Genomic DNA, 12,170 nt, shown 5'->3' on the forward strand with positions numbered 1-12,170 from the left:
TTGTCGTTGTTTTGGCAGATATCGGGTACCACTGGAAAACAGCTTTCACCACAGTTTAAATATGTGAGGCAGAGAGATTTTAGGTAACTATAAATTAAACTTCTAAAAATAACTCGTAAAAAGTACCCTAGTGGTGCAGGTGGCCGGCCTTCTCCCGGCTGTTTGTCTTTACTTGGCACGGACGAGTACATCATATTATCTGGCTGGTGGAGAGAGAGAGAGAGAGAGAGAGAGAGAGAGAGAGAGAGAGAGAGAGAGAGAGAGAGAGAAGGCTCCATTTCTCACATCGTAAAGTGGAAGGTAATCTCTATCTCTCCTTATACCCTAGATAGATTGAAAGATAGACAGATGAGCAAAGATAAGTTTGCCCCTTCTACCCTAGAGCAATATAGTCTCCGTCATAACCATTCCGAGAACATCACTTCAATTTTCCTTCTTGTTACCGCCAGACGATTTTATTCAGCTTAGGAAGGATGACCTCGAATAAAAGCTTTTCGCGGTCACCTACATTCCAGTTCACGGTACTCTGAATGACAGTGGTAGCGTACGAGCCAAAATCCACCATCATTAGTCTACAGTATAGCCCTTGTTACGGTATATTTCCCTGGTGTGCTTGTAAGTGTGCTGTCGCCTTTTGTTCCATATTACAGGTTGCAGTGTAGACTTCGGAGCTCCCTTTTCTCAGCGATTTATTGCGTGTATTGCACCTCGGCCTCTTACTGGATGTTATTAGGAAAGTTGTTGTTTGTTTCTCGCTTTTTTCAGCTGGAATAATCCCTTCAGTAGGAGAGGCTTTATGTTAGAAAATAAAGCAGCGTAAAAACGTAAATTCTGGTTAAAGAGGATCATGACCATTGTATTGTAATTGGGAACGCGAAGGGGAAGTCAAGTACTGTCCTATGATTTGACGGTAATTAAAGGGACACCTGTAATTAAAGGTGATTAGCCCACATCCCTCACTGCAGGTACGGAAAGGTGAGACGTGTCCTATCCTCATCAGGTAGTTCAAAAATTGTCGTAACCAATAGGGAGCTTGTCTTTACATTTGCGCTTTCAATTTTAATACTGAATCCTGGCTGCAGCATCCAGGTGACGTCCTGTTTATTCTTGTTGTTACCAGACGATTTTATTCAGCATAGGAAAGGTCTGTCGTACTGGAGGGGTCATCTCTTCCTGTTCTATAAGTCTGTCCTGTGTTGAATAAAACTGGAAGAAAATATTAAGGAATGAAGAAGGCGTTCGTTCGTTCGTTGACGATTTCCTCCCCTATAGGGAGGGCCGGGCCTTACATTAGCCCAGTCAGTGGATTTTTGACTGGATTTCTTAGTTGGTTGTGTGGGCTGTATTTGAGGGGGAAGAAACCACCGTGGTGGTTCTGTATGGCCTTTTTTTTTTCTCTTTTTTTTTTTAAATATAGCTCACAGGTGCATCATATGCCTGCACACGTTGATGTATAAAATCATCCGCACATGCAGGCACAAACACACGAGTGATTTTAGAGTGGGAGGGTATAATGGAACAGGTGACCAGGTGACCGTTAGGCGCGGGGATTAGCGGGGATTAACGGTACCTGAACCGTATGGAAGGGGGCATGGTGACTGAGACAGTTGTGGCTGCCTGACTGAGTGATTTTAAAAGGGTGGGGGGAAGTGTGCAGTGATGTTTGCTAGGGTTGTTATGGGTGTATTAGCAATCACTGCAGCAGCTGCTTGTTTAAGTGTCTCCTCGGGGCTGGCTGCCGTATTTATGCGGGGCGTATCTGGGTTGGGGAGATTGACAGGTCTGTTAAATTTATTGGTGTTTCGGCAGCTGAGAATATAGTGGAGACACGGGAATGGGGTATCAGTGTTGCAGTTTTCACACGTGCTGGGTTGTGCCTCATTTGTGAGTATATGAGCTTTACACTTATATCCCAGGCGGAGGCGTCGTATATTTTTAAGTGTTCTGCTTTTGAATTTGTTAATAGCATTTATTGGCTCATATTTTGTAGCGGCAGCATACCATATTGCAGAAGGGGAGCCCGCCTGGACTTCATGCTCGTGTTCTGAGCGGTTGATTGTTGCTGCCTGCATTTTAATTGTTCTTTTGATCTGAGTGAGGCTCGGTGTTATGTCAACCTGAACGTGTGAATATTCCGTGGCTTCTTTGGCTAGTTGGTCTGCCAATTCATTCCCTCTGATACCTACATGGCTGGGTATCCAATTAATTGTTATAGTTCCGCCAGCATCTCGTATTTCTTGCGCGGTGGCAATTATGTCAGTAATTAAATGAGTGTTATCAGACGGCTCCTGTTTTCTTAGCGTTTGTATTGCGCTGGCGGAGTCTGTATGGATGATTGTATGGGATGTTGGGTTGATGTCTAGGGCATCATCCATGGCGGTAAGAATTGCAATTAATTCAGTCTGGAGTGTAGAGGCTCCATCTGATACACGCAGGCCAAATGAGTGTTCTCGGCATACGACTGCCGCACCTGCTATATTGTTATTCACAGAGTCGTCTGTATAGTAGGTTGATGAGTTGGGGGAGGTGAGGGAGGCAATTTGCATTAAGCTCTCTTGGCGTAATTGTTGTACGCCAAGAGAGCTTATTGCAAATTGCCTCCCCAGGGTCAGAGAGTTGATCAAGCAGACCTAAGTGTGTGTGTGTGTGTGTGTGTGTGTGTGTGTGTGTGTGTGTGTGTGTGTATCTTTTTCTCGCTGCCATGGACTCACCTAGGTGTTCCACTGAGGCAAACATCATACCCTTATACTTAGCGGAGGGAACATATCGCGGTCAGGGGGTTCATCTGTCCATCCTCGAGTTTGGCATCAGTTGGGATTCGGAATAATCTTTTTAGTCGCGTATTCTCGTCAGGTAAGTAAGCTCCCTAACACCTTTTCCTTACCGGTTTATTTTTGCTTGCATCTCATTAATAATTCCTTGCATGTTATTTTTGCCTTCCATGATGGTGTTTAAAAGATATACGCAATATACGGGAGAGTAGTAAGGCACACTATGGAAAATAATTCGCTATGGATAAGGTGTCAGGGAGCCACCTTAACCGACGAGAATACAGGCCTTAATCCCATCAGTCTGAGCATTATTTCCTTCACTACTGCAGACAGAGTGGCACAAAAAAGAAGATATGGAACGTTGTGGTGGCGCTGTGGGTGTGCTGGTGTTTTTAGAGAGAATGGAGAATGCGAGACTGACTAGGAGAGTATGTGAGTAGGGTGAAGGTGGAGGAGGTGTGGGAGAAACCGAGGATGAGATGGAGGGGTCGGGTGGAGAGGTAGATGAGTGAGGAGGGTGTAAACTGGAGAGAAGGAAGCGGGATGGCAAAGGACAGAATGACCTATAGACGATAGATTTGTAGCCACCCTTTCCTAGATTCAGGTATCTTACTATAATACTCGACGACAAATTAGAAGAGGCCTGGTCTAAGCTGAATGAAAACGTGTGGGTGATAAGAAGATACCGATGCCGAGAAACGTTTGTATATAGAAAGGATTAATGGGGGCATTCTAACAAATTTACAGATACCGAATAACGTTTGCATATAGATGGGATTAATAGAGACTTTCTGGTCGATATACCGACACTGAAAAACGCTTGCATATAGAAGAGGTTAATGGAGACTTTCTAACCACGTATTCAGCGTAGGTCAGACGGGTTCACCTGACAGCACCCCTCCACCACGCTCTCTTCTGCCCAGCGAGAATAAAACGGAAAAGACGTGATCCTATCGTATCTGGGAGTCCGGGGAGGTGCCAGATTCAGTCACGTTGTTACTACACGTGCGAATTTCCCGCTACTGAGTGAAATCTTCCCGGGTTAATGCCTTGAATCCCGGTGATGTCCATTCTTTTTTTTAAGTTTATTCTTGTTATTATAGTCTGTTTGTTTTCATCTGACGGAACCAGACCACTCCCACAAAGAGAATGCTAAGTCGTGGTTGCGTGAAATTCAGTGGGCCTCAGTTAAGAGGTAGAAATGAGTCTCCTTGGTTACTAGTCAAATCTGCTTTCCAGCACGAATGCATAAAAAAATACCCCGCCGAATTGAAAGGGTTAAATTTGTTATCACGGAAAAAGAAGAAAAAAGTTTATAAGAGATAGTTTTCCACCGTTTAGCCGCAGTTCCTTCTTCCATGCTTTAAAAAAAAAAAAAAAAATGTCCCTCGGCTGAATAAAGTCGTCTGGCGTTGGTCATAGAAACTGGTTAACTCCTTCAGTCCGATGACACAGTTTTATTTTAATTCTGTCTGTCTATTTCTGTCTCTCTGTCTGTCTCTGTCTCTGTCTGTCTGTCTGTCTCTCTCTCAAGACGATTTTAAACTTGGAAAAGACCCTTAGTGGCGAAGGGGTTAATGAAGGCTAGATATAACCCCTCCAGTTCGACAAATCCCCTTTAAGCTGGATAAAATCGTCTGGAGATTGCACGAATAAGATTACAGTACTCGTAGTGAAAGGGTTGTGTACCACATTAGCCACACCGCACACCCTCAATCCTCGAATTCTAGGACAGTGAATGAAACGAGCACTCCTCTTGCATAGCTTGGCCTGGCCAGTCGTCACTATGCCCGAGACTTCCAGCGACTCTGCTCGTGCCTGCGACCCGTTGAGGGGGGCACCAAACAGCAGATCCGTGCTGCCAGGAGCCACTTCCATCCAGGGAACCGTGAATTGGTTCAACGTGAGATCGTGTTACGGTTTCATCAAACGCCGGGACACTGGCGCTGATGTTTTCGTGCACGCTTCTGGGATCGTTGCACCAAATCCACGGCATTTCCAGCGCTCACTTGCCGAGGGAGAGACGGTGGAGATTCGTGTTGTACAGGCTTCCAAGGGTCCCGAGGCTAAGGACGTCACTGGGCCGGGTGGTGTTGCTGTGCAAGGCTCTGCCCGTGCACGGCGGCGTCACCCTGCCCAGAGACGCCAGCCAAAGGGTCCTGGAAGTGCTGGCAACACAAACACACTCGTTGTGATGTGTATCGCGACGGCTGAGGCTTTTAGTGGGGGTAGCAAGGCGGTTCTGGCTGTTCTCCTTCCTCAGATCTTTGAGGAGAACGGCCTTCCACGCCTTGCTATTCCCCGAAGCTTCACCCGCGATCCTCGTCTCCCCCCTCGTCAGGAGCGTCAGACCCGGCGACAGCAGCCACCACCACCTCGCACGACACCGCGAAAACGGCTGTGGTGGCGCCACCACCAATGAACCTTCGATCACCGACCCGGAACCGTCACAGGCCATGGATATTGAGCATGGGGAGACTGTAGTGGAGGTCCACCTCCCTTCGTCAGGAGCTGAGGAGGAGCGTGTCTCGTCCCCCGTCCCTCTAGTACATCTGGAAGCAGCGGAGCCCTCCTCCGTGCCCTCTCCATCTGCTCCTGACGAAGTGGAGGAGCCTCTTCCACCTTCACCACCGCCTGCCGCCATCGCTCTCTCTTCTTCACCCCCTCCACCTAAGGAGAAGAGGAAGAAACAAAAGAAGAAAGGGGGAAAGACCAAGAGCGACCCCTCCTCCGTTGCTCGCCGGATCGAGGCCCTCCTTCCACCACTCTCAGGGACTCGTGATCTCGATGCCCGCACGGATGCGGACCTGGAAGAGCTACTCTGCTGCCTCACGGATCCGATCAACGACGAAGATACACTGCCTCTCGTCTACCAGACTTTGTATCAGAAGATCCGTGAGGCATACATCTTCAACTCCCTCTCTCCATCTGAGGAAGCCGCCATCCGTGAGGGCATCGGGTTTGATCCACCACGTGCTGCCCTCGTCAACTATATCGCCACCAGACTGCTCTCGTAACTGCTGAGCCACGCCTGATCTTGTCCTGCCTTGCTGCTTCGTCTTGCAGTTTTTGTCACCGCTATGCTCTCGTTTGAGAGCTACTTTATGCCACTTCTCTGACGGGCTCTATGTTTGCCCGTGTCCTCACCATGTTGTGAGGCAAATATCACAACAACAACAATGAAACGAGGTACACTTAAGAGACATAAAAGTTCTGCCTGGTATTCTGCTGCTCCCACTTAACACTTAGAGAGAGAGAGAGAGAGAGAGAGAGAGAGAAAGAGGGTGTGTGTGGGGGGGAAATCCGTCACTTTCCTGTATTGTATCAGAGGGAATGATTGGGAGGAGAAGCATACGAAGCCTCTCCCAGCTTAGGAATATTAGGCAACAGAGGGAAGTAAAAAGTAGAAGAGATGAGGTGAAATACTGGGTGAAGTTTTTGTGTCTGGCTGTATAGTACTGTTACACAACTACACTTTCACACACACACACACACACACACACACACACACACACACACACACACCTCAACCCCAGTGCCCTTTTATGCTCAGTGACCCGTACTTAGGCTATGGTGTCATGTGTTAACTTCTTTCCAGAGCTGAAAATATTGTCTGAGTATTAACCCTCTTACTCCCTGACATTTTATTATTCTAGCTATTTCCAGACGATTTTATTTAGTTAAGAGGGTCTGCTTGAAGTGGCAGGTCTTGATATAACCCTTAAGAAAGCCACGACATGCCATGACCGGCACAACAGCTGAGCAGAGAAAAAATAATGATGCTCTGTTCTTGTCTAGCGGAAAAGCTTTGGGTGTTTCTCGGCTATACTTGGCTCTATGGGTAAAGAGAGAGAGAGAGAGAGAGAGAGAGACAGACAGACAGACAGACAGAGAGAGACAGAGAGAGAGACAGAGAGAGAGAGAGAGAGAGAGAGAGTTCAATAGCTGGAAAGGAGACAATGCTTTGGTGTTCCTCAAAGCAGGGCAATTTTACAAGCCATACTGGGCAAGAGTTTTACTTATTGATACCAAATTTTAGCTGAAGTATTGTGTTCTCACTCGATTCGCCCACTTAAGAAAAGTATCCTATCCTTGTGTGTGTGTGTGTGTGTGTGTGTGTGTGTGAGAGAGAGAGAGAGAGAGAGAGAGAGAGAGAGAGAGAGAGAGAGTACGAGGATGCAGACAGAAATAGGAACAAAACACATCCAGTCACTTAAACCAAGTGGAAGGGACTCAAGTTTTAGGCCACATTACAAAACACACACCAAAGCAATGTACAGGAAAAAGCACCACTGGGCCAGAAAAACACTATACGAAAAACAGTAGGGCCTTAAAAACAAAAGACAACAAGGAGGGCAGGAGATCAAGCTGTGTTGATTGTCTTGATTGTCTCCTCTATCTGACAGAGCGTTGGACACTACGGGAGTCATTTCTGGTCATTGTCTTTTGTTTTGACCGTAACAGTGGGCCAAAACAATAGAAAAAACAACAGAGGATTATAAACAGGAGGCAAGAAGGAGGGCGGGAGGGAGGGCTGTTATGTACTGCCTCTTCCATTCAACACAACACTAGCAGTTGGACCTAATTATCTACGGGAGGATTCTCTCTCTCTCTCTTTCTCTCTCTCTCTCTCCCTCTCTCGTTTTTTGTCTGTACTACATTAGAAGGACGCATCGTGCCGATTCTGTACCCAATTTTTTAACACGAGAGAGAGAGAGAGAGAGAGAGAAAGTGTAAATTTTTCCCTGTAGTACACATCTCAGACACTCCTAAATAACACACACACAAACACACAAACTTATGTACACAGAACAGGCGAAACTTGGAATGTGACATTCGTAGACTTTCAGGCAGCAAAATTTCTTAACGAATATATAGCCGATCGAAAGTTAGGTTAGGTCACTTTGGGCAGGGTTTGGTCTGATTAGGTAATTTTTGGTTGGGTTGGCTTCAGTTCGACTAGATATAGACGGATTAGGTTAGATTGCTTTAGAATACGTCAGTTTTGATAGGTTTTGGGTTGGGTTTTATTTGGTTGGGTTAGGCTGGGTTAGGTTCGGTTGGATTAGGTCATTTTAGGCTTGACTGAGTTGGGTTAGGTCGGGTATGGTATGGTTAAGTGAGACTGGGTAGGATTAGGTAGGGTTAGATGCGGTTAGGCTGCATCAGAATTAGTTAGGTTAGGTATGGAGAGGTTATGTGAGATAGTGAAGTTAAATACAATTAGACTGGGTTAGGTGAGGTTGTTAGATTAGTTTGGGTTATTTTAGGTTGAATTAGGTCATTCGAGGTTAGGCAGGGTTCAGTTGGAGCAAATATGGATAAGTTAGGCGAGACTGGCCTAAAATAAGACTCATAAAACCTTATAAACACAACCCCCTCCTCCCATCTGTTCTGTGACCTACGTTTTGGCTTCAGTCTTTCTCTCCCTATTTCACTCTCTCGTAAAAGTCTTGGTCCCTGTCGAAACGCCTAAATTTACTGCATTGTCAAAGTGGTTTATGCATTGCGGTCTTTTGTTGGTCGGTCCTTCCAAAGTCAAGCATCACACGAGGTGGACGTGGTTTTGTGTGTGTGTGTGTGTGTGTGTGTGTGTGTGTGTGTGTGTGTGTGTGTGTGTGTCTGTGCTTCGTGTTCCATGTATTTTCTGTATCTGGTGTTCCGCTTTAAGGACACACGCCATCCCTCCACACAAAACACCGACTCCTTTACATATCCAAACCTACACACGTAGCCCTATCGCCACCTACGTAACTCCAACCTCACCTCACACACGTAGTTCCATCTCAGCAGACATAGCCCCACCTCCAATCATTCGTACACTATGACATCTTGACAATGTTGATGCATGTCACTTATGGCCCAAGTACGATATGGGAAGGGAACAGTGCAGTGTATGACTAATGTGGAAGAGTGTGGTGAGAGAGGACCTGACGATGATTTTTTTTTACTCCTGCCAACAATATTAGCATCATCATCATCATCATCCGGACCTCCTTTCCCACCCAAGGGCAGCGTGAGGTGTAGCAATGTCCAGACAGCACAAAATTGCCCAAGGTATTCTGTTGAAGGCTTACATGTTTTTATGCTCTCGAGTTCCTTTTTCTTTCTCTTTTTTTCCACAGTGTTGTAGTTCTCGTTGGCTGTTTTGTGTTTGGTTTTTGTGCTCTCTCTCTCTCTCTCTCTCTCTCTCTCTCTCTCTCTCTCTCCTCTTTGGGGTGTTTATGCTCCTCTCCTGAACAGCTGTCTTCCTGAACTAAATCAAACAGAAAGGTAACGAACTCTCTCCCATCCATGAAACTGAAACCAAACAATATTTCCCCATACATTTCAGCGTGTATGATAGTTCTGAGTATCCAAAATATATGTTTATGCTAAAAAAATGTTAAAATATAATATATTTCTTGAAATGTGAGGTGCATAGTTATTTCACAGCTCTGTCTTCTGTTCAATTGTTAAAATTTGAACAGAAAGTGTTGTATTTCACAGCTCTTCGCCTTACTTCAGAATGCAAAATATAGTGGGAGTGTAAATATTCTTTGTTTACCTCGCTATCACTGTTCAGATTTCACTGCCTGACGTCTGTGTTGTTACCAGGACACTATCAAGCATTGTCTTGCCTTTCATGTATGCATTTCCTGCTTTCAAATCACTATTTTCCACTGCTTCTCATTAATAATCTTTTGTCTTCCTGTCTTCCACATTTGCATTTCCTACTTCAATTCACCATCTTACACTTGGTCATTATGTAACTTATTTTCTCCTTCCTCTTTCTTGCTCCCATCCTACGCACTCTTTCAGCCTCTTCCATTTTGGACTGAAAGAATCGTTCCATTTCCTCCACTTCCAAACCCCGCATCCTCTCACGTTTACCTCATTCAGTTGCATGCACTCACCTCTGCATCATGTTCTCTGTCTCTGCCTCCTTCTCTCTGTCTCAGTCTCTCTCTCGGTCTTTCTACCCTTCTCCTTACCTGATTTCCTCTCCTCAGTTTTCCCTGTCCTTGTAACTGATCCAATCTCTCTCTCTAAATCTTCCTCTGCCTGTGCCTCTGTCTCTCTGTTAGTCTCTGCTTCCGTCTGTCTCTTTCTTTGTCTGTCTCGGCAGTTCCACTTAAGGTGAAGAGTTTTGAGATGTCATAAGTTGAATAAAATCTCCTGGTAGTTGCACTAATTAAATCTAGTAGACATCGTATTGAAGGGGTTCATTATAGTGTGGATACCGACAAGCAATTTTATTCATTTAGGAAGCAGACTTTCCTAATTGAAAGGGTGAGCTTTAGTCTTCACTTCCCCCTCATTACTGTCCTAAAGAAATACTACTTTCAAGAATATCATCATCTTCCTGACTTCTTTCTCGAGGTGGGGATAGATTAGGAATAATTTGCCTTCTCACCATCAACTTCTTTGAATTATGTAAGCGTATCTGACTGTGGCGCAGACATGAAATACTCTCCAACTCTGGCACTCGCAAAATACGATCTCTCCAAAATCGCATGATGAAGGATGCAGCAGGAGGAAGATTTATTAGGAAAAAAAGTGCAAGGCAATCTCATCACCAGAAGAGAGAGAGAGGGATACCGAGGAAAGAACGGAGAGTGGAAAAGCTTGCGTAAGAACAGGGTCCAGTGCAAGGGGAAAAAAAAATCCCAATGAGAGGACTTGAGATGAAAAGAAGGAGGGTTAATCTTAGTGTGTGAGACCGGGTGACCTGCCAGGTGATGTATGAAGCGGAGGTGGGCAGGAAGGGGAAGTTTGCTGACATAACATTTGCGGGTGGATGAGAGAGAGAGAGAGAGAGAGAGAGAGAGAGAGAGAGGTATGGTTAGGAAGTAGGAGGGAGAGAGGTATGTTGGGAAGCAGGAGGGAGAGTGGTATGGTTAGGAATCAGGAGGGAGAGAAATATGGTAAGGAGTTAGGAGCGAGAGAGGTAGAAAGAAAAGTTTAATGGATAATGGGAAAGAGGTAGAAAGAGGTGAGGCTGGAGGAGTGAGGTACAGATGGGGAACGTAAAGCAGAGATGCAGGATTGTAGTAGAAACGAGGTCAGAATGGAGAGGGAAACAGAGACAAGGAAAGGTAGAGAGACATAGGAGGAGTAAGAGAAGTAGAGATAAGGGAGAGGCACAGAGGAGGCAAGTTAGAGATAAAAGTTAGGAAGGCAGAGGAAACAATTGGTTAGGTTAGAGGCAAGAGGATCGAGGCAGGGGGAGAGAAAGGAGTGAAGTGAAGCAGAAAGGAAAAAGAAAATGGATAGGAAGGAGAAAGATAAGTCTGCAAGATAGCAAGGAAGAGACATGGGAACAGAGGGACAGGAGAGGGAAATGCCGGAGTGAGGCGGAGAAGCCTGTGGGCGACGAAGGGAGGGATGAAGGGAGGGTGGAGTTCTGTGGATGAGGGTTGAGTCTTGATAAGAGTCCGTGTTAGCATAGACATTTGTAAATTAAAGAACCCGTAATCACTTGTTAGATATTATGAAAAGAAAAAAACATTATGTGGTAGATAACACGTATGAGAGAAAAATAAAATTGACATAGATGCTGCAAGATTATATTTGATGGGAATTTAGGTTCAGTGAGTCAGCACTTGAAACCTTGTCCTGTTCCAGCAGTTACCAAAGCCAGTTGAATAAAATTGGCAAATGCATGAAATAAAAATACAAATACTGAAAAATATACGTCAGATTAAATAAACGAGAGAGAGAGAGAGAGAGAGAGAGAGAGAGAGAGAGAGACTAAACAAACCTTTTACGATCCCAGTGAGGTGGTCCGGCCATAATATTAAAACTTATACAAAGAGAGAGAGAGAGAGAGAGAGAGAGAGAATATTACCTCGGGCGAATAAAGTAGACCAGACTGAGGGAGAGTATGAGGAACTGATAGGACTGTCCAGGTGTAAGGATGGTAGTCAGACTTAACTGGGATTCGAATAACCCGGATACAGGAGGGGATACGTGAATATTACGTGGAAAGTGAAGAGGCGGATATTAATAAGGTAGTGCGACGTTCATTTAGCTAAGGCCGGGCAGGTAAGAAGGGCAAAAGAAGCAATAGGAATGAGGAGATACGTGAAAAGGCAGATTCTGTGAGTATGAGAGAGATCAACCCTTTCGCTGTCGTGATGTATTTTCTGCTTTATTCTTGCTATCTTTAGACGATTTAATCCAGCATAGGAAAGGCCTCATGATGAAGGGGTAAATGAAAGTTTTATCTCCAGACGATTTTGTCAAACTTAGGAAAGACCTCGTAATGAAGGGGTTAATGGCCGCTATTTCTAACGCTTCCTGTTCAGCAAATCTACCGTATACTGAATAAGGTCTGTAGAATGAAATATAAATGACGTTCTCGGGCTAAATAGGTTATGAGAGAAAACTGTAAACGCAGAGAAATAGACTGTTAGA

The 12,170-nt window shown here is 45.2% G+C and overlaps 1 protein-coding gene across 1 annotated transcript; it reads right to left on the bottom strand.

The window, feature by feature from the left end:
• Window positions 1–1,631: 1,631 nt before the first annotated feature.
• Window positions 1,632–2,546, bottom strand: LOC145389941 (uncharacterized). The gene has a single exon (XM_080265050.1). The coding sequence runs from the start codon at window positions 2,544–2,546 to the stop codon at window positions 1,632–1,634; it is 915 nt and encodes a 304-aa protein (XP_080121176.1).
• Window positions 2,547–12,170: the final 9,624 nt, after the last annotated feature.

This window comes from Coenobita brevimanus, unplaced genomic scaffold (genome assembly GCF_032717465.1).
Source record: "Coenobita brevimanus isolate Jiangsu-jjx unplaced genomic scaffold, ASM3271746v2 jjx.HiC_scaffold_2629, whole genome shotgun sequence".
Classification (NCBI taxonomy): domain Eukaryota; kingdom Metazoa; phylum Arthropoda; class Malacostraca; order Decapoda; family Coenobitidae; genus Coenobita; species Coenobita brevimanus.

Coding starts and splice junctions, on each gene's coding strand:
- LOC145389941 (XM_080265050.1), bottom strand. CDS start 2,546: ATGCAAATTGCCTCCCTCACCTCCCCCAACTCATCAACCTACTATACA.